Below are 22987 nucleotides of genomic sequence, written 5' to 3'. Positions count from 1 at the left end.
TAATGACTTGCGATCCTTTTACCTTGGCCAATTCGCACCTTTTGATGACGACATGGAGGCGTGGTGGCGCTTGATCTCTTCTGGCAATAATGTGAAACACGTCTGTGCTATTGTCAACTTTTTGAATGTGTTGCTGAAATTTCCCCTTTAATGGCTGCTCTCAACGATGTTCCTTGAACGATTAATGTTGCTGAATAGTGTGTATCTAATTAATATGTGGAGATTTGGGTGGGTCAGTTTAGGTCTAAGTATGCATCATTTATGATGTCGGATGGTTGCGTGGAATGAAACACTATGATTCTATTAAGCTGATTGAAGTTTGTAGCAATGGAGCTATTGAGTTTTCTTCTTTTTGAAACAAAAGTTTTTTTTTTCCTGTTTTGTATAAAAGAAACTGTAGTTTTTCAATAAATAAAAAAAAAAGAACGTTTTTCACGTTTTCTCGTGAGAGGACCAGTGCGGGTACCGTTAGAGGTCATTGTGAAGTGGCAAAGGAAGCCGGGGAAGCGTGTGCGCAGGTAGGTTGGGAGCAAATAGCGGAGGCACAAAAAGGAGAAGAGAGGAGAGCAGGAGGGAGGGAGCAAAGATTATGATCAAAATACAGTAAGGGCTGGAGGACGCAAACAGCTTATTGTGTCGATCCGAGGGGGGTTCTGGAAAAATTCAGACGCTGATCGAAGAGTGGTAGTGGTCAAGGTCTCACGTCGTCTCCCTGAGACTCTCCGAAACTCAGCACCGACTCGGGTGTATTTGAGTCCTTGATCCTCCACTCTGAAAGCAATGAAAAAAACACTCCAAGTTGCAATAGCAAAAAAAGAAAACGGGCAGCACTGTGTCGCCTCGACTCTCCGAGACTCAGCACTGACTCCACTCCTCTCCGCAGAGATCGGGTGTATTTGAGTCCTTGCTCCTCCTCTCTGAAAGCAATGAAAAAAACACTCCAAGTTGCAATAGCAAAAAAAAGCAAACAGGCAGCGCTGTGTCTCCTCGACTCTCCGAGACTCAGCACCAACTCTGCATACACTAACATACACATGCTAATACAGATTTGTCTATGGAAAGGTGGACAGATTATATTGGCAATGTGGGACTGAACGGGATTTCAATGGGGCGTAAGGGTCAAAAGAGCAGGATATGCAATTTGGGGACAGGGTGATGTGACACTTACAATGTAAGCTTGAGTTCGGGATTCTGGACAGCTAGCAAGGTCTCTGGACAGCTAGACCAAGGGATCTGGTCACTGGGGTTTCCTGGATGGGATGCTGGACAGCTAGGCAAGGTCTGGTCACTGTGGACAGCTGGATGGGATCCTGGACAGCTAGGCAAGGGATCTTGTCACTGGGCTCTCTTGAATGGGATCAGCTGCCTCCTCTAATTTCTCCCTGGATTCTTGTGTGTGCCTGGATCTGGATGGATGTATCTCTGCTTTCCTGGATCTTGAAGTCCCTTGTGTTTATCTGTCTCCCCCTTATATAGCCAAAATGACATCATCAGTTTACAATCGGGGTGGGGGGGGCTACGGGGAGTACTCTGGAATTACACCTCTCCAGGGATAGGGCAGCCCTCCCTCCTTCCCCTTGGCCGATTGGTTCAGGAGAAATGACATCATTTGTGTGTTTGCATTTATGACCTTTCTTTGTCTCTCAAAGCTACTTTTGACCAAAAATGAGTTATCGATCAGAACTTCAAATTTATACCAGCCACCGCCATAAGAAGTAGATATGCAGATTTAATAGCTCACAGGGAATTGGACAATCCGATCGCCGACTCTGTGCGAGGTTGCATCGCCCTTTAGCACATTTGCATCATTTTTATGAAATGCATAATGTTTAATATTCTGCCAATGGCTACACATATTCCCAATGATATCTTGCAATTTCCCACTTAGTTTCAGATTTGTCTCATTTATGATTCACCACAAAATGCGTCTTTCATGGCCATTTCAGTTCACCAAGTGCTAGAAACATGCATGTGGTCTCTTTCCGTTTGCCTAAAAATCACATGAAAAACTGGCATAATACCAAATTACTACTTATTCAGGGTGCTGGGAAAAATGTCTTACAATACAGATGTCCTTTAGGGTCAATGGGGTGGATTTGTCACATGTGTGGGCGGTGTTGCAAACCCCCACAGCAAACTGTCTCTGCCAGGCTCGTCTTACAACAAAGGACTTTTATGATGCCCTTTGAAGTTTTGACAGTTCCCCCTTCAGAGTGGATGCTGGAGGAAATCGCACCTCTCGGTCATGCACCAGCCCTACTGGCTTCCTTTGTTCATTCTTGCAAGGCTGCCTGCTAGTCTAGCAGGGCTGTGAATCCTCACACGTTTGGTCTTTTCCTGTGTCCTTGTGGGCCGGTTCACTTATGGATGCAACTTTGCAGTGGGAGGAAGGGCTTGGCCCTTGAATCTCGTGCCTGGGACAAAAAAATGTTTTACTGGTTTCTGAGTCTTTTCCAAGGAAACCAAGTCTTGTGGGGACAAATATAATGTACATTATGTCGCCAAACCCCCACCCATATATTCAATAATATTTCTGTGCGAGCAAAAGCTGTCATTTAACATTTGACTTTGAAACAACATTGTTCTTATTTTCAAAAGGGCAGATTCACACGTGTGTTCCTTTCCTTTCATTTCAAGTTTACAAATGCGGTTTTTGTAACTACAGGATTGTCTTTCAATTAATCTTCTGGGGGTTTTGCATATACTGTTGGTTCATGGACACAAAAGGAACTGCACAGGATTTCTTTGATATTGACATGGAAAAAAGCAATGTCACGTTATTTCTTTCATTTACTGCAATTTGAGCGCGATGGTTCACAGCAAAAGGAAACAAAACCTGTGTTGAGTGAAAAGCAGAACTCTCTGCCCCTCATGTGATTTCTTAGTAGACAATGCCATTCTTGAGAGGTATTGCCTAACTTTTTGGCAATCAGATGAAATAAAGCACGCAGGGGTGCGTTTCAATGAAGCACACAACTTTGGTGGTGTTTTAAATGAAATAAAGGATAATTGAAAAGCCGTCTTGAATGCTGTGTGCAGCTTTAGTATTCAGAGGACAGAACAGCAAATGCGGTGCCGTTCTGCATGCAAGTCTTCTCCTTATGATTCAACTTAAAAGTAAAGCAAATGCAGAGCCATTCTTTGGGTGGCAGTGTTCAATCCTCGCCACACATGCGCCAGGGAAATAAAAGCACAGTCGTTTTAAATGTACCCCACAGTCCGCAATGCTACACACCAGAGGTGAGATACACATAGCTGTACATCACACTTCCCCACAAACGGTTTGTGGTAAATGCCCCCTGCACCCACTTAACACCACGTCCATAAACCAATGAAGAGACTGCTTGATGACTCAGAGCTGAGGAGGGTGGGTGGCTCAACGTGGGGAGGGAGGAAACGGGTTTGGCGGCCATCATTTGCCAGCATATGCACATGAGAGAAAAGACAAAAGGAAATAGGAATCGGAGACCACATACCCATAATGCACTTCAGAGTACGTTGATGTGAAATAGGGAATTAGCACACCACCCAAATCTCGCCATCCCTCAACCATAGGCATATGGAATTGCATGGAATGGCCAGAACATGGACAGCTGTTTGAGACCTTCTGCAGATAGAGGAATACAATCCATAACCTTATGTGCAACCTGTCTGCACTCCTCACTGTGTAGGCAGCACATCTGCTGTATGTGTGTATGGTGCCTATATTGTGACCTGTGTCTGCAACACTGACATTGCCTTCTCATTCATAGGAGATGACGATGAGGATGTGGAAGAGGATGACACAATAGAGTGGGCAAGTCAACCTGGCCAACATGAGAATGAGGAGAGTGAAGCTCCACCTGACACCATGGGGCCCAGGCCCTCCACCAGTCCTACAGCACTCACGCATGTCCACTGTGTCCAGGACACGGTCATCAATGTTACCATGGACAATGTCACTGTAGTCCCATGTGACATCCCGCTACTGAGGAATGTGGACAGCTGGTGGCGCAGGAGGAGGACATCGCCGCCTCTCCTTTGGCACCATCTCTTCCAACGTCAGGTAGGCAGAGTGCTGTACATCTTTTAGGGACTTCTGGTCATCTGCCAACTGTAGTCCATGCAGTCAGAATCTCCGTCCCACATCCTGATCCCATGGCACCTGCCGTGGCTACCTGTCTCTTGGGAGACATCATAGAGAAACTTACAGCCAGGGAGGCAGCCCTGGCATGGGTAGAGGCTATTGGGAAGGAATTGCTGAAGGCCGGTCTGTCACTTTGCCCAATGTTGGAGGATGTCCGACAGTCCCTAGAGGATGAACACCATGAATTGGTGGCTGACAACCGGCTGAGGGATGATCTGCTGGTGGAAGCACAGACAGCTAGGAGAGGCAATGGAGGACATTCAGCTGGTTCAAGAGCAGGTCTTTGTCACTGCTGCTGATGCGTGTGCTCAGGCAAGTGAGGATTCTCTGTATTCTCAAAGCAGGTGCGTTCGCTGGACAGGGAGGAATGCCCAATTGGCACGATAGCTGGAACCCAGGCACAGCAAAGCCGCTTGGTGGCAGTGCACTATCTGAACCTGCATGGTTCCCCTCTGCAGCCGGATGCTGCAGGTGAGCCTGCAGCCTACTCGGTGCCATACTGCCATCATGGACAACCTGCCCACCAGGAGCACTTCCTAACCCAGATGGGCGAGTATGTGGGAAGGGATTCCATCACTTCTTAACCCTACTTGGCACCTGCGCCGTGGGCAGGTTCTCCAGCCACCTACTCCTACCAGACAGGCCCTGCAGGCAAAGCAGCCACGCCAGGTAAGTGACCCCTGCCCATCATTGCTGCCCTCTCTACTTTCCCCTTTCAAATTGGAACTCTATTGGAGTTGCTGTTGATGGCCCTCTTTAGTTTTTCCCCTGGTTGCATTGTGGTCACTGGACCTGAACTGCACGCCTTATCCCTGGAGTTTTCTTGTCACTATTTTTCTGGAGTTTAGACTCTTTTGAGAAGTGCCTTGGACTTCGTTTTATGCTTTCTGTTCCTGCGTGACACATGATGCCTCGTTTTAGTGAATGTCCATTAAATGGTGTTGCTTGGAAATGCTGTGCAACAGGTCTTTGAGTGGGGCTTTGTCTGAAGGGTTGGGGTGGTGGGAGACAGGTATGTGCCAACATTAGCATGAGCCCAGCGATGTTGTCCTGCTGCTGCCCATGTCCTTGTGGCTGTCTGTGGGTACCATAATCTTCATCATCATCTACAATGTCCACATTGAGCAAAATGCAGCAGATGGCGATGATGTAGCACACCTTTACTGGGCGGTACATGGATGCACCGCCAGATCGTTGCAGGCAGAGGAAGTAGTTATTCAATACAGCAAAGGTCCTTTCAATGATGGTGCAGGTGTGAACTTTGTTGTAGCGGTGGTGTCTTCAGCCGGGGCTGATGGGGTATCCTGCATCAGCTAGGAAGAACAATGGACAATTACAATCTATTGCTTTCAATGGCATGGCGCGTGGTAGGGCTTCATTCCCACATCAGTGGCAGACAAGTGACTGATGGCCCATTTTGAGTGACATGGCCATGGACAGGTGTGGCTTGCTGAGTTGCCGAGCGAGGGTTGTGCATGTGATTCAGCTCAGATGTGTCCCTTTTGGGTGTACAGTGAGCATCTGTGGGACATTTGCACACATGGAATCCACTATAGGGTATGGCATGGTGGTGGCAGAACAGTGCAGCCAGTGAATGGACACCGGAACTTCACTTACCCCCTGTGCTGCTAGTGTGCATGCGTCACTAGGTGCAGTCAATGGTAATGGTAGGGGGATTACTATATTGACGGCGATACCCAGGTGCTTGTATGCTGGATTCAAGTATGTAGCCATCCCTTGCAGGTGGCCTGCAGAGCCGAGTGTGTGTTAATGCACGGTATGGTGGTGTGCTGTCTTGCACATAACCCGCAGCCATGTCCGGTGTAATGCACGCGGGCTGCTCTGGGTCAGGATCATTAAGCACTAGGAGGAGTTTCAAAGGGGGGTTGAAATGGAGCCGACTGTGACCCTGTCTGGTTGTATGTAGTGCTCGAATTCTGCCCTGAGACCAAAGATGCTAGGCAAGTCCAGCAGGTAGGCAGTGTCGGCCTGCTGCTCTGTGGGGCCATCATGAGAATTCCGGAGTCTAAACACCCCCTGTGAATAGGGCTTTCGGCTCTGCTGCACACTCCTCCTCCTCCTCCTCCTCCTGTCCTGGCCTGGATGCTGGACTGCAGGCTGATGGGTTCCCTCGGCTGAGGCTGGGCTGCGGGGTCCTGATGGCCCACCTGGGCAAGGGTGATCATTTGCCTTGGCTGACATCTTTGTAGCAGCAATGGTACTTTTCGCTCCATGGTGCCTTTAAAAGTCAGCCTGCTGTTTTACGTGTTTTGTATGCAGTCCCCACGCCCGGATTGGTGGCCCCTTGCATGTGTAGCCTGTTGTGAGGGTTGGACTCATTTCTGGGATGATTGTTGCCTGCTGTGTTCATGGCCTATTTTACTCTTGTGATTTTTATCCGCTCTGAGCAGGTGCATTGTTTCAGTAGCATTGCCATCAGAGTAATATCATGGCCCAAAATCCTTTGCATAAGCTACTCCAGGGTTTGTATGCGTTACGCGTGTGGTGTTACACTTGGATTTCCTGGCAGACAGTGGGAGGGCATTTGTGTCCATGTCTAGCATATGGCATAAACTAGGCGCATGGCGTTCAGAGAAGCAGTAGAAAGGAATGTGGGCACTAGCATTGCATTGTGCTCTGCTACTCAGCAGATGTAGGCAGGGCACCTATCAGTGCGACATTATGCACCCATTTCAGTCTTGCAGATGTTCAACCCGCCCTACTTACCTTGAATGCTGACCCTACAAGTGCATTTATTAAAAATCATAGTTATATATACATATTACTCATGGCTAGAATTCCAACATCTTAAAATGATCTGGAAACATCTTCATAGATTATAAAATAACTATAAAAGCTATTTTCCATTGACAAGAATATTTCTCAAAATACAATATTCCATTCTTTACCCATTTCTTTAGTACCTGGGTGTAATGGGAGCAGTCCCCGGAGCATTCATTCGTAGCATACGTGTAGTGTGCGGACTCCTCATTCCATGTCTTCACAGCTGAGATGTTGGAACTGGGAGGCCCAACCCACATGTTCCCCCCAGTAGCGCCGGCTCTGTGGTGCACATCTGGCCCGTAGGACTCTGCATTGCATTGCTTGGACCACGAGACGGCATCGTTTGATAGTTCCGTGTTCCAGGTCTGAACATTTGAAAAGAAAGGCAAGAATGATGCTACTTTAGCTTAATGCACGGTTTCAATGAAGGAAAGAATCTTCTTTCTGCATGGCCTATCTCTCAAGCATCAGAGTAATCCCACTCCTACATTGAGAATGCTGAAGGAAAGGGACTTCCCTGCAGGTACCTTTCTCCATCACTGGTATCGTTCATAGATTCACAGGGATATTGACTGTTCCCCAGCGTTGAGCGGGAATTCCCCTAGTGATGCTCACATGTCTGCATCATTATGGACATAGGCTTCCTTAAGGTCTATGTTCTAAGGCCAGTGGGATTGGTTTGAACCCATCAGCCACCAGCTCTGCTACCCTACTTACTCCACACGTCACTGCACACCTTAGATTGGAAGCGGAGAGTAGGCGGGCCGCATGTCAATCTATAGAAGATACCAATGCTGAAGGACTATACCTACAGGTAAGTAACCAATGTCTTTTATAGAGTCGGATGCTTACTGGACATACACACTATGGTGAGCAGTAAATACCTACCCTCTTCAGCACAGCTTGGCAGACCTCCGTATCATACTACCATGTGTGGACAGACTGCTTTCAGCGACCTGCAAGTAGCTGCATTGATAAGGTCTCTAAAGGTGATTGCCTGTCCCCTCTGCCTGATGTGGCGGGTCAGAAGAAGGATGCGGACGCTGTCAGGACATATGCACTGTAATAAAAAGATGAAGGCCGATCCTTCCCTATTGTTATGTGGCTGTTCCCAGCCTATGTAAATCACTACGCTGCTCGTCAGTGAGTCTCAACGGAATCAGGCCACTGTTCAAAAACAAATTCTAACTGATCCTATCAGTATTCTAACAAACTTAAAGATCAGGAGACTGTCTCCCTTCCCCTGATTATATTATGGCAATGCCTCGTCTCCTCTTAGTGTTCTTTTTTTAGTAGGTGTGACGATTCTATAGATGTCACTTCTCCCCAAGCGGGAGCCCTTTTCCATGAGGCCAGGCTGCTACCCCATAGTCCCCCTCGGGGTGGTATCCTGTGGGAGATCTCCTGGGGAGGGACTCCCCCTATGGGGAGAAGGAAAACCATGTAGGGCAGGGGTGTTCAACTCCAGGCCTCGAAGGCCGGATCCATGCCGGGTTTTCAGGACAGCCCTCCTTAATATTCATGAGATAAATTTGCAATGATTCTAAATGTATGGACATTTTTCCTCATTAATATTAATGAGGGTATACCTGAAAACTCTGATATAGCCCTTATATGAATATCACACCACCACATACTTTAGACCCTCCTCCCTCGGCTAACCTCTTTGTAGACAGTAGACCTATGTACTGTTATAAGGCAGAGTACCTTAAAGTTCTTGAAAGTACTGACACAAAGAAGAACTAGAACCTAGGTAATCCAAGGACTGGGACGAGTTGGCCGCGTGGATCAATGAAGTCAAAACCTGTGAAAGAGATGAAAACACTGCCAGTATGATTATATAAAAAACAACAATGGACTTGGTCTCGGACTGCTGTGAAAGACTGGAGGTGTGCTGCGCACCGAACACGGGAGATTGAAACCTGCATTGCTGATCCAGAGGGAGAGCGCTTCAAGGATGCTGGCAGTCCGCTGGGTCTGATGATTGTAAGGTCTGTAGGAGCAGGCCGCTGCCCAGCAGTGTCAAGAGGAGGAAGAAAAGCAAACAGCAACCGGGAACATCGTTCCACAGCAACAGGGAAATTAAGATGGTGGAGAAGCCAAAGCAAATGCCCACCATCCCAGGTAGCCACGGTGACGTGCCAAGAGCCCAAACACAATAATATGTGGCACGGGAGACCCAGAGGGGACGCGAGGCGGTTTACCAAGAGGGCGCATACAGTTGCCCCTAGGTCCATTGGGCAAGCATAACGCTTGGGTGGCACGGCAGGGGCAGGCTGTCTATAATTCTTTTCATCAGAGTGGTGAACTAAGGCCCGTTCACCACCAGGGAAGGATCAAAGACCCTAAGCAAGAAAGAGATACAAGTCATCTTTCTCGTGGCAGTACTTGGCAGAGAAGTAAACCAAGTGGCCCAGTGCAGAGAAGAGGTGAAACCCAGCTCCAGGACCCAAAGCTAGAAAGAGTTACAAGTCATCTTCCTTGTGGCAGTACCTTGTACGAAAGCAAACAAGTGAGCAAGAATAAAGAGAAGCCAGGGTTGTGGATCCTCCTAGTGCTGGGAACTGAGTGTTATAGGCCTGCTTGTACCGAACTGAGAGCAAGATACCAGGAGAAGGGAGTTTTTTTCCTGGTAACCCCGACCGACAGTAAGGTCTAAAAAGGCCTGGAGAAGGGAGTTATTCCTCCAGGCTGTTTGAAACCAGACGACAGGAGAAGGTCCACATTCTCTTGGTCCATCCTGAAGAGGAATACAAGTACTATGTGTATCTCTCCCATCAGCGGAAGGAAGCCAATCCCCCGACAATGTGTAAAACACAAGACTTTAGAATAGTTTCAACAAGCTAGGAACCATAACCCAGAAGGGAGTCGTTCTCTTGGGACCAGAACAGTACTGCTTTCATTTTTTTATAGTGATTAGTTGCTCTAAGTCAACCTTATACAAGAAGGTACAAATACAAAAATACCAAATTTCGAGAGTGCTTCTGAGTGCTGTTCTGCGTTACTGAGATATTACCTGGTCAGACTGTTCCTCGCTTCTGCTATGTGTGATAACTGAACTGTCTTTCCATTTGCAACTGATCCTCCATCTGGTGGCAAGCCTTGCCCCCTTTACCCAGAAGGCCATTGAAAGAGTGGGGCGCGCGCATTTCGGGAGTGCTTTGGAGTGCTGTTCTGCGTGACTGCAAGATTAACCGGTCAGACTGTTCCTCGCTTCTGCTACGTGCGATAACTGAACTGTCTTTCCATTTGCAACTGATCCTCCATCTGGTGGCAAGCCTTGCCCCCTTTACCCAGAAGGCCATTGAAAGAGTGGGGCGCGCGCATTTCGGGAGTGCTTTGGAGTGCTGTTCTGCGTGACTGCAAGATTAACCGGTCAGACTGTTCCTCGCTTCTGCTACGTGCGATAACTGAACTGTCTTTCCATTTGCAACTGATCCTCCATCTGGTGGCAAGCCCTGCCCCCTTTACCCAGCAGGCCATTGAAAGAGTGGGGCGCGCGCATTTCGGGAGTGCTTCTGAGTGCTGTTCTGCGTGACTACAAGATTACCCGGTCAGACTGTTCCTCGCTTCTGCTACGTGCGATAACTGAACTGTCTTTCCATTTACAACCGATCCTCCAGCTGGGTATGCAGACAATATAATGTGACTTTAACAGCTCTCACTTTCAATTGAAAGCGTATATTAAAACGCTAATATTTACCCGTTTTCTTGATTTTAGTGGCAAGCCCCAGCCCCCTTTTCCCAGCAGTCCATTTAAAGAGGGGGCATGTGCATTTGCGCACGTGCATTTTGGGAGTGCTTCGGGGTACTGTGCTGCTGTTCAGCTGGCATCGCCCCAGAGCACCTACAAACCCGGCGCGTCTATCTCGCATTGACGATTTGCCTCCAGCTTTCACCAAACTTGGACGGCAAATGGATGTGAAAGCTAGCCCAAATGGACATAAAAAACATGAAACTCGTTCCAAATCAGTAGGCGCTGACATCAGGCACAAAGAGACTTGCTCCATTTACCCACCCGAGTGCGCTCGCCCACAGGATGCCAATCTGTTAAATTATTCCACCCTGCTTTTTCAAGTTAATAAAGGTTTTGTCAACGAACTTGCACCTGATGTCTGTGTCTAACTCACAATGCCTTCAACCACCCTCTTTTTCATCATACAACACTTCCAGTAAATCAGAGGGTACTGCCAAGAATGAAATCAGATCCAAGCATGCAGGACTACTGTAGATGTTAACTAGGACCATGGGGGCGCTTTGAAACACAATTTCTTTATGTAAAAGCGCCTTACAAATGCACAATAAATTAATGGGGGATTCTAAAGTACTGCTTTATTCTTAAGTTTCTAGTGTAAGGACTCTCGTTTATAGACATCCTGACAAGTCACCTCATCTCTTTGGCTGAGGAAGGGAAACCCCTCTTACGAGTAGGAATACATTGGTGTACTTTCTTGTTTAATAAAAGTCTTTGCCCCTAAAACATGCCACCTTTATGTCAGTCTCCTTCTGCAAGCTTACATAGGCTATTCTTAAATAGTCTCCTGTCACTTCCTGTAGCAGTTCTTGCCACTCTTTCACATTCTCTTTGAGTCTTCCTCCCTCTTTAAGGATAGTTTTCCAATAACCACTTGTTCCTCCCTTTACTCTTCTCTCATTAAGGTTGCAATACCCTTTTGAGATCGGTAATACATACCTTATTAACTGCGAAACACTTTCTTGAGTCTTAGGGTTCCCACTCTCTTCGGGTGGTTTACGCTGAGTATATTTTCCCTTAAGTGGTTCACTTGGCTTTTCTTCCCATTCATAGAATTCTCTCTCCGATATTTTCCACTCTTTACTTGACCTATGGGGTGTTTCCCCTCTTCTCGGGGTATTTGTGCCCAGTCATAGAGATCTCTTTCAGGTTTATTTGGAATTGACTTTCTTACATTAACACAGTTCCTCTTTATTGACTTTATATTCAATGTCTCGTCAATTTCACTGCAACGTGTTTCTCCTAAATCATAACGATTCCCTGAAGACCTCCCAGTTCTCGCATTTTCCCAGTTACCTCAGAGTCTGAGGGGAACGTCACCAGGGCCTGCACCGGCCTGGGTTCTCTTTGTTTGCTCCGGTTTTCTGTCTTCTAAACTCCACCGGCATCCCGCTCTCGGTCCTCTCTCCCCCATCGGGACCTGGTATTGCTGCGGGTAAGCGGATGTCTCGCTGTGTCCGCAGCATAGTGGTTTCTGCATCATTGGACAGACTCTCTCCCTACCGCGAAAGGGTCGTGGTCACGCCAACACCGGTATTTGGATTCCCATCTTCTTAGCTTCTCACTGCGTATAAACCCTGGGCATCCAACGATGCATTCTCACATGCCGGCCACTTCAGAAAGTGGTGGGCTCCACAGCTCTCCTCGGCTCCACCTCTCACTGATGTCACGCCATCAGGGTGCTTCCCCCAGCTTACAGTCTACAGTTTCTCTCTGGACTTTGCCTCTCCACTGTGTATCTCCCGTCTTCAGTCTACTCGTCTCAGTTACATGAAGTCTCTCCTTAAAGAGACAAATCCTCTTTCTTGTTCGCAAATGTATAGTTTAGTTTTGTCTTGTCATGTCCATGTCTTCTATAGTGTTCTTCATATCTGATAGACCCATATGTGCCACTATGGGAAATGGCTTAGGGAGTTCCTCAAAGGAGTGGGAGTCCCCCAAGGGAGAGTCTCCCAGAGAGGTCCACTTGCCCAGACCCCTAGGGAGGGTCTTGCGTAGAAGGCTCACCTCCCTAGCCTCAAAGGGGGAGGCTCCCCCTTGGGGAGAAGGCACACATTTCCTTGGTTCGTAACACTAACAACTGCATATCTGCCAACCTGTAACTCGACTTAACACAATAACTTAACGCCTGCAGCCGTACCTACTGACTGACCCTTAAATAACGGAGGTCTCCCTTATAGGCTTCGTTCTGAATCTGTAGCAGCTGAGACACATTTTCACATCAAGTGCATGCAGAGCCTGCCCTGCTTTTGAGGATGGGGATTTGAAGAAGACTGCCTAATACACTTCTTGGTTCAGGTGATATTCAGGCACCATACTGAGTAAACATCTTTGGTGCATTCTGAATGTAAGAAATGTTCATAAACTGGAAAATCCTGGAAATTGTTTACTCTTTGCTGCTGCTCTACCGATCTTACGGGTTGCAATATTCAACTCCCATTGTGGAGCCGGTGGTCTTACTGGAGGGCAATTCAAGGAGAGCTCGCAGAAACTTCTTAACCAACGGATGCACAGCCATACTCGACTAGATCAGTTAACCAGATTCTGAAATTCTGCGAGCTGAACTTCCCAGAAAGTTACTCAATGTTGCACATCCCACATCTACAGCTGTTGTGCCTCTGGGGATATATTTGGATCTTGTTCCTCCTTACTGGTTTATATATAAATTGTCATACTCTCTGTATCAGAACTCTTGACTTGGGATCGGAAACTCTCAGCGACAAGTCTTCACGCTCTGAACTCAGGTACCATAATATGGAAGGTTTTCTATGTTGAGTCAACTTGGATCTTAACCTAGTACAATTATCCCCAGTCCTTGGTTTACCATGTATAGGAAAACCCTAGCACGTAAGTGTGCAGTATTGCAGGCGAAGTATTGTTTCTACACAGACCCTTTTCATAGGTACATTAGCTGGGGATGCAAACTCAAAAGGATGAACCCTGTGTGGGTGCGGAAATGTTCAGTTTTGTCGTTTGCTAAAAGACTCCTGTTTAGGGGTCATGTAATACCTTCTGCCTTTATTATCCAACATGTCTCAGATTAGCTCCCCTAAGTACAGTCTCCACAAAGGGCCTACAAAACCAACCATGACTCCTGCTCACGCTTTGGTCACCCTGTCGGACTCCACTATACTATCAATTGACTCCACTATGGCAGCTAAAAACTTCCTCGGAGACAGGTAAAATCACATGGTACTTTTCTGCCGCCCTAAACAACTATGTTGACCAGTCCCCAACACCAGGTCATTACAGCCAGTGGAGCCTTTGCGCTCCTCTGCCAAACCTGGCAGCATACTAAAACCTACAGACCGTCCACTTGAAAGATGTTGAAAACTCTTTTCTCCATCTTTGCCAGAGCCTAGAAAATGAGGCAGCGAACGGGGTACTAGACAGGATATTGATTCAATTCTTGGAACCATTTCTCTCTTTAACAACTTCTCCCACATTTCTGGAAACTAGCATCAAAGAAAAGGGCTCAAGTTGTGAATGTTATGAATTGGAGCATTGTCTCCACGGCACATGGCCAAACTCTGCCTCAGGAAGTGCACACTGACGCAGGCACGCTGCGGCCAACTTTGGCTGCTGCAATCTATATTGTGCTCCAGTCCATAGTCTGACTCTATGATGTCATCAGTGGGGAAACCAAGGCCACTGCTATATTCTAATGGGCATCCATTAGATTGAGGACACCAGTATTCCTGCTCAGTCTAATATAGCATGCCACAAATCCAGTAAATGATGTTGTTCTGGCAATGTGTGATTGTCTTCTCCTGCACCATGCCAACTATCGCCTTTGAGCACTACATTTGATGTGAACCTAATAACGAAGTTGATCTAATAAATTCTTGCGTGCATGCCTCGCCGATTCTAGTCTGATCCCAAAATACTTAGGAAATTCATCAATTATCTCCTTAAGCCAGTGCAGTCAAGTAAAATGTTTCCAGTTCTCGGTTACCAGTAGGTTACAATACCTACAGGGAATGTCATTTGCTCGAGTCCGTTCCTAATAATGATTTCACCTATAAGCAAGGTATTGAAACAGAATCGAAGAAACGCATCTGCGAATTTTACATTAGGGATCTTCACCAAATATTTCAACAAGATGTAATTATTTGTTCTGTATGGATACTAAATCCCTGTATAATTAATATTTGTATATTGCATCCTGGTTTCTAGCCAAATGACTACTGGATTTATCATGAATTCCCTTACAGTCACTCCAATTTTGGAGATATCATCACATTGGTGTACAAGCCTGCTCATTTCTTCAAAAGAGCCCCTCTTTATCTGATCGCTCAGATCGTCAAACATTGTGTTACTAGGAAGTGCTAGTATTCAGCGATATAAACATGGTGATTTCCATTTAGCACATTTTGGAAGAGAGGTCAGGCTCAACTTCTGATGAAAGGCCAGTGTGTAAGGACAGCCGTTTCCTCCAGAGCAGACCTACCAAAACATAGATTTGCCAATTGCCCAAACTTCCGGTCTGTAAATTAGGCACAGTATTACTTTGACTTTGTAATATTTTAATAAGGGAATTAGGGAAAAATTGGCAGTATTTCAACTTAATTCATTTACTGTGAGATGCATGTATGGGCATTGTGTGCTTTAAAATTGCGCACAAAGTGCTTAAATTAGCTCTCTGGCAGAATTGACAGCCCAAGTAAGTAAAGTAGACATGCTACTTCTAGTTTAGACTCTCATATGTACCGGTTAGAAGTTGGAACCCATGTTGACCTAGAAAAAATGTAATTATTTTGGTTTTATAAGTATTTATTTACAATTAATTTGCCAATGTATAGATTGCAAACCTTTAAAAAAACACTTTGTTTTTTTTTATATTCTGCCGAAAAAATATTAAATTAATCTGTAGTTTTATCATCAAAGAGAGCAAAGGGATATGCCCCCACTACTTCGATTTCCCTTTATGGGCCTCCTTATTTTTGGTTTGGCGCATTTGGTAGCGCTAGCGCCACCTAATGCCCAAGGTATTGGTACTGTAAAAGGGAAAGGGGAGTTCGAGAGCAATTTATAACATTGGAATGGCAATTTAACGACGCTTGCCAATGAAATGGCCGAAGTGCAGCCAGGCCTTGATTTTTTAACAGAGGGTTGTGCTTCTGCCATTTTAGACCGTGCTTTAATGAGTTCCTCAAGACAGCTCCTTTTGGTGACTCCGCGCCTGCTCATGTCTGCCGGCTTGCTGCTGTTGCCATGGAGCTGTGCGTGCTCCGATGTAGGAGCAAAAGGACTACATTTAACTAGAAACCCGTTAAATTTTGATTTGTATGCACCAATCCTTTTTGTCAGTTGAACTGTCAGTTTATGTTTAAAGTCCACTGCAGAGTGATCTCTTTTCGAGACGAAGCTACAGCCATTTGCAGCGCTGGACGTACAGGAAGACAAATAAGTTTCTTCGCCAAGATCGCCCTCCAGGGCAAGTCCACCAATGTCTATGTTCGAAATAATGTTGTATCATGGCAAACGGAAGAAGAACATAGAGCATTCACTATACAGTTTGGCCTTTTGAGAATGCTCCCATCCTCTGCTGTATTATGATGCCGGCTGCTCTTCCTAACATTGTTTGGGAAGCTGTTGCCACAGCTCCATGCTGCCCTCCGGGCGCTCTATAAGCTGAGCTCTGCTTCTTGCTGCTTGAACAAAGAGCATCACACCCCTTCTCGAGCACAGTAGCCACATGTTTCAGTATTTCAATTGGAAATGTTTGTGCGTCCATTTCGATGAAGTGAATATACATTTTGCGGGGCTCTCCTATTTTCTGTGCACTATGCTCTGGTTCCTGGTACTAGCATTAAGGCGCCCCCACATCTCTCCCCCCATTTGATACATAATTGCATTCATTCACTGTGTTCTCGTGTCTCTCTGTTGTAGTGGTGGGTTTGTGTGCAGAAGCTAAGGCATCCTTGCTCTTAATTCTGGATGAATGAATGATTATAGGTATTAAACTTCACGCTGGCCTTACTTAGAGTATTTGTCTGTCAGAGGCCGAGACGGAGGACAGTCTCTTGACGAGAGAACACTGTAGCTCTGAAAGTCCTTCCAGGAGCAGGGGAGTCAGGTTACACAAACAAGTCCCCGAAGCCCAGAGAGAGGTGAGCACTGCAAAATGCCTGCGACACTGAGATTCGAGCTGAGGCATAGGTCGCAGCAATGTCATGCATTTTCGTTATCTGGCATCCACACTCCATATCCGGTTTACGGGGAAGTGGGGGTGCATTCAAACTTTTATTTATTTATTTGTATTTTTAAAGCGCACACTCAGCCCGTGGGCATCGTGGCGCTGTTACATATAAGCATTTGGCTGGTTACAGAAGGAAGGTTATTAAGTTTACAGGCATTTTGATTTACAGTGACATGTTGTGGGAGGTGATTATGTGAAGAGCATGGTTTTGAGGGATTTCCGAAAGGAAAGCAGCGAGGGTTCCGCTCTGAGAGAGTTAGGGAGGTTGTTCCAGAGCTTAGGTGCTATGTGTGGGAAGCCAATGCCTCCAGCTTTAGCTCTTCCTTTGGTGGGAACTCAGAGTTGGTTGTCATTGGGGGTCCTTATAGGACGAAGGGAAGATTTCCTCATGATGGTTTCTGCTAGGTAGGAGGGAGCGGTGTGATTGAGGCATTTGTGTGTAAGGGAGAGTACTTTGAAGCCGATTCTTTCTTTAACTGGGAGCCAGTGAGCATTTCTTCCGGCCTGCGACACATGTTCGAATTTGGGGATGTGCATAGCAGCGCGGAGCGCATTGTTTTGCACTGTTTGGAGCTTGTTTAGATTTTTAGTTGAGGTGCCGGCTAAGAGGGCGTTGCAATAGTCTAGCCTGGCTCCTATGGTGGCTCTGGCGATGGAGAGGCAGTTGGGAGTGGTAAGATAGGGTTTTATGGCGAAGGTGAGTTTAGTGGTCAATGCGGAGGAGGAGGAGATGGCGTTGAATTGTCTCGTCATGGAGAGAGTAGCGTCTAGGTATACTCCTAGGGTCTTCACAGCCATGGAGACAGGTATGTTGGTGTTGTCGATGGTTATGTGTGCGTAGTCTTGGCTGAGCTTGGATAGGATTTCGCTGGGGGCCAGGATGATCTCCTCTGTTTTGTCTCTGTTAAGGCCATTCCATGCTTGGATCATAAAGTAAATGTTGAGGAGGGCTTCTGTGTCTCGGGCATAGTCTCCAGTGAGGGGGAGGAGGACTTGAGTGTCATCGGCATAGTTTGTGTAAGCTATGCCGAGGGAGTCCAGTAGGTCGAAGAGGGGTTTAGTGAAGAGATTGTATAGAGTCGGTGCAGTGCATGACCCTTGTGGGACTCCAGAGCTTATGGTGGTCGGGGGAGCATTGGCCTGGTCGGAGTACACCTTCATGGCTCGGCCTTCTAGAAAGGAGGTGATCCAAGAGGTTGCTTTGAGGGTCAAGTGGGTTGCGTTGAAAAGGTGAGATGTGAGGATGCCATGGTCCACTAAGTCAAATGCTGCGGAGAGGTCGAGTAGCAGGAGGAGAGCAGGTTTGCCTGTGTCCATATTTTTAGTGATTTGATTTTTTAAATCTAGTAGGGCAGTTTCAGTCCCATGGCCTTTGCGGAAGCCCGATTGTCTTCTGCCTAGGATAGCATGGGTCTCTATGTATTGCTGAATTTGATTGTGGGCTGCTTTATCAAGGATTTTGAGGAGGAAGGGGACGGTGGTGATGGGGTGATAGTTGCTGGGGGAGGTGGGGTCTAAGGAGGGTTTTTTAAGAGTGGGTGAACCCAAGCTTCTTTTAGGCAATGAGGTACGGTTCCTGAGGAGAAGGAGGCATTGATGAAGGCTGTGATGATGGGGGTTGAGGGCTTGTGAGCACTCTTTGATGATAGTGGGAGGGCATATGTCCCCCTTGCACGTGGAGGGTTTGATGTTTTTGAGTAAGACGGCGGTTTCTAGTTCTGCGACTTCTCTGAAGGCAAAGAGGGGTATTTCTGAGTGAGGGTTGTGAGGGGGGAGAGAGGGAGGCGTGGCGGAGGTAATGAGTGCTTTACGTGATGCAATTTTGTCTTGAAGCGTTTTGACTTTATTTAGGAGGGCTGTCTGGATGCCTGTGCACCAAGCTTCATCCTTGATGATTTTGTCTGGGCTGGACTCCAGAGTGGTGAGTTCTTTGAAAATAGAGAATATTTCTCTGGATTTGGTTATTCTTTGATTATATGATTCAGATTTGGCTTTGGCGATGGCATTTTTGTAGGTCCTTGAGATTTCTTTGAACTTGTTGAGCGAGGACTGGTTGGGCGTAGACTGCCAGTTGGATAGGGCTTTGAGGTTCAGGTTACGCAGGACAGATAGTTCTTCTGAGAACCAAGAGTTGGAGTGCATGGATTTTTTTCCTTTTTTATCTTCCAACGGGGCAATAGCGTCAATGGCTCGGGTGAGGGCGTTGTTGTAAGTGTTAGTGAGGGAGGTGGGATCTTGGATGAAGGGATGCTTGAGTTCAGGGATATCAAGAAGAGGAGCGAGATTGGTCGCTGTGTGTTTTTTGGAGCTTCTGACCTTGGCAGGGGGTGCATAAGTGAGGGTTTTACGGGTCGGTGGGGATGGAGAATTGGATGAGATGGTGGTCCGTCCAGGGGAGGGGTGAGATGAAGGTGATGGATGATGAACAGTTATGGTCTGCTACCCAGTCGATGGACCGGCCTTTGCAGTGAGTAGGTTTGGTGATTTTGTGAATGAACCCCATGTTGGAAAGATCGTTGGCCAGGTGTGTGGCTGATTTGTCCTTGGGGTCATCTAAACCAAGGGTAAGGTCACCAAGTAGGATGGTTTTGGTGGAGCTTTTCAAGTTGTTGCTAATGATTTGGAGGAGATGCTTTCGGACGTCCGGAGGAGAGCCTGGTGGTCTGTATGTGACTAAGAAGTTGAAAGTGCAATTAGGGGAGAGAGCTAGTTTAGTATAGAGAAGGTCAGCGTTGTTGTTCCAATGTTGGTTGCACTGCCTAATGGCAAGTGAGTTTCTATAGATGAGGGCGACACCCCCACCTTTAGAGGTTTTGCGGTCCTGCCTAAGGATAGTGAAATCCTGGGGGAGGGAAAGGTGTATGTATGGGTTGGATGCCTTATGGAGCCAAGTTTCAGATACGGCTAGCATGTCTAGTTTATGGGTGGTGATGAGGTCATTGATCTCTATGGCATGGGCATGGATGGAGTGTGCATTAATGAGTGCGCATTTTAGGATGTGGTTGGTCGGTGGTGGGTCAGGAGCACTGGTGTTCGGTGGGAGCATTTGTGAGTGATGGAGGGAGGGGTGCATGTATGGGCGCATGGAGGTGGTGGGTATGTGCATGGACTAGAGGGTGTGAGCATAGAGATGATGTGTGGGTGCGATAGCTGAGCTTTTGGTTCCTACTGTGGGTAAATGGTGGGGAGCTGCGGAGCACAAATGACAGTTTGGTGCGGGTTCTAAGTCTTTAGCGCCTAAGGAGGTGCTCAGGAGGGTTAGTAATGTAGTGGTTGAGAGTGGTGTGTGGAGATGTGGATGGGGAGGAGTGAGGCATGATGGTGGGCGGTGGTGAGAGGTCTGGGTATGCAGGGAGCAGGCTGCAGGTGGCCCAGAGAGAGAGAGTAAAGAGCGAGATGGAGAAGGAGAGGAGGGGTGTGGGAGCTGTGAGTTGGGTGGCAGAGGGATGCATTAGAGCACCGGGCTGGATGGGGCTATGTGGTACAGTGCTAGTACTAGGGGCTGATGGTGGCGCGTGCAGTGGCAGGGCCGATAAAGGCAGCCCGGCAACACTGTGGCAAGGCCGTTAGGGGCAGGAGAGACAGCACAATGGTGGTAAGGCCGCTAGAGGCTGGCAGGGGCACCCAATGGCATTTGCAACACAGTGGTAAGGCCGCTAGAAGCTGGCAGGGGCACACAATGGCATTAGCAACACAGTGGTAAGGCCGCTAGAGGCTGGCAGGGGCACACAATGGCATTAGCAACACAGTGGTAAGGCCGCTAGAGGCTGGCAGGGGCACACAATGGCATTATTAACACAGTGGTGAGGCCGCTAGAGGCTGGCAGGGGCACACAATGGCATTAGCAACACAGTGGTAAGGCCGCTAGAGGCTGGCAGGGGCACACAATGGCATTAGCAACACAGTGGTGAGGCTGCTAGAAGCTGGCAGGGGCACACAATGGCATCAGCAACACAGTGGTAAGGCCGCTAGAGGCTGGCAGGGGCACACAATGGCATTAGCAACACAGTGCTAAGGCCGCTAGAGGCTGGCAGGGGCATACAATGGCATTAACAACACTGTGGTAAGGCCGCAAGAGGCTGGCAGGGGCACATAATGGCATTAGCAACACTGTGTTAAGGCTGCTAGAGGCCGGCAGGGGCACAGAATGGCATTATTAACACAGTGGTAAGGCCGCTAGAGGCTGGCACGGGCACACAATGGCATTAGCAACACAGTGGTAAGGCCTCTAGAGGCTGGCAGGGGCACACAATGGCATTATTAACACAGTGGTAAGGCCGCTAGAGGCTGGCAGGGGCACACAATGGCATTAGCAACACAGTGGTAAGGCCGCTAGAGGCTGGAAGGGGCACACAATGGCATTATTAACACAGTGGTGAGGCCGCTAGAGGCCGGCAGGGGCATTAGGCCGCTAGAGGCCGGCAGGGGCACATAGTCAGTACACCTTGGTTATAGAGGATTAACCCGGCAAGTATTTGGATTACTGATTGTGTAAGTTAGTGTGAGTGCGGCCAAGCGTAGCGACAGCAAAAGTTGCATAAAAATGAGTCAGGGGAACAATCAAACTTATAGATGTGTGCGCCGTAGACGAAATAGGGCAGGGTTCCTGGCCAACGGCCCATACGGCAGCAGACAGGCACAGACAGGCCCTTTTCCTCAGCCCTTCGTGGAGGAGCCGGCTTCCGCCTACCGGTTTCGGTGTGGGCGGGATATAGCGCCAGGCAGCCAATGAAAGGATACATAGTAAACGCTTGACAGCACTCTTTACACAGGAAAGTGTATGAATGAAATCACCTGTAAAAAGGGTGTCCCCTTTAGCTCGATTATTTCTCCAAATGAATATTTTGCTAATTTGCTGTTGTACAGTTCTGTCTGTCTGCCACAATTGTCCTGTGCTTGGGTGTTGCTTTTATTGCGCCAGCTGTTGGCGGGTGGGGTTTTGCAGGTATTTGAACACGCTCTTATCCCTCCTTGTAAAGTTTATTTCAGCCTCTTGGCGTAGGTTGGGGGGGGGGGGGCAAAGGGAGGGAGCTGCAACATTAAGCCGCAGAATTATGCTTGAATAATAAAATAAACCTACAGCATTGCTTCGTGTTTGAGGGACTCTCCTAATGCCCTCCCCGCTCCACAGGTGAGAATGGGAGTCAACACGAGCATCATGGCACCCACTTGGTGGAGAGAGAACGAAAACATGGCAAAAAGTGAGATGTACATCCATTTCCTTATGCAAATCGCAGCATGTGTATTATCTAGATTGGGGGGGGGGGTCTGTCTAAACTCGGCTGTTCTCCAGGCGCGCACCCTTCGTGTTTTTTTATTGAGGAAGGTTTCAAATTTACATGCACGTAATAATATAAATAAACTCAGATTTAAATATGACAAACATACAGAGATATTGGCTAAAATATCCTCCCTATTAATGCAGGTGAGGGAAACTAACCAAGCAAGTAAAAAAGAACTGGGTCCTGCATTTGAACCTGTCAGTGGAGTGTTTTCAGTACCCAGGGACTGACTTACCAAGCGTTTTTCAATGGGAATGAGCCATTGTTAAACGCATGTGGAAATCAGGCCCAGTGTTGCCTGCTACATTGCTACAGATCAGAAACGGTTGCCAACAATATTTGATTGCCATTTCCCAGATACAGTTATTTCATATTGGGCTACTGCCCAATTCTCCTACCTTCTCATTCACTTGCACACCCCAGCGACCTTAATCACATCCACTCCTTTGAAACTTTGCAGCCTCCGCCCTGCACACTGGTGTATATATAAATGCAAAATGCAAATAACGTCAGTAAATGGCAAAACTATTGGCATTGCCAATGCTTTTTTTCCTTCTGCCTGGTCTTCTCATTATCAAAGCGTTTCCATTTCCCTCATTTGTGCCTTCTACTCCACTTCTCGCCATGTTTGTCCCTTCTCCCCAGATGTCTTGCTTTCTGTACGCAGAAGCATCCACTGGTGTTGACAGCTTATGAGGTGTCTTTTCCTTGGCCACCGTGGACATCACACCACCTTGGAAAATTGATATTACAAACATCAGGATACTCGGCGTTGAGGCAAACATCAAAGTAACTGCGCTATCTGTTGCATCACCGACATTGATGTTTTGACATTGCAG

The 22987-nt window shown here is 47.4% G+C and overlaps 1 protein-coding gene across 1 annotated transcript in view; it reads right to left on the bottom strand.

The window, feature by feature from the left end:
* LOC138480665 (GLIPR1-like protein 1) overlaps window positions 1-22987 on the bottom strand; it is a 599613-nt gene that overhangs the window by 390371 nt on the left and 186255 nt on the right. Inside the window, exon 2 of the mRNA XM_069612338.1 lies at window positions 7051-7275. Within this exon, the coding sequence (XP_069468439.1) occupies window positions 7051-7275 (225 nt within the window). The remainder of the gene's footprint in view (window positions 1-7050; window positions 7276-22987) is intronic.

Source organism: Ambystoma mexicanum, chromosome 5p, assembly GCF_040938575.1.
Source record: "Ambystoma mexicanum isolate Mex_15411 chromosome 5p, UKY_AmexF1_1, whole genome shotgun sequence".
Classification (NCBI taxonomy): Eukaryota; Metazoa; Chordata; class Amphibia; order Caudata; family Ambystomatidae; genus Ambystoma; species Ambystoma mexicanum.
Note: the sequence above shows the minus strand (reverse complement) of the source record. Positions and strands in the feature narration are given on the sequence as shown.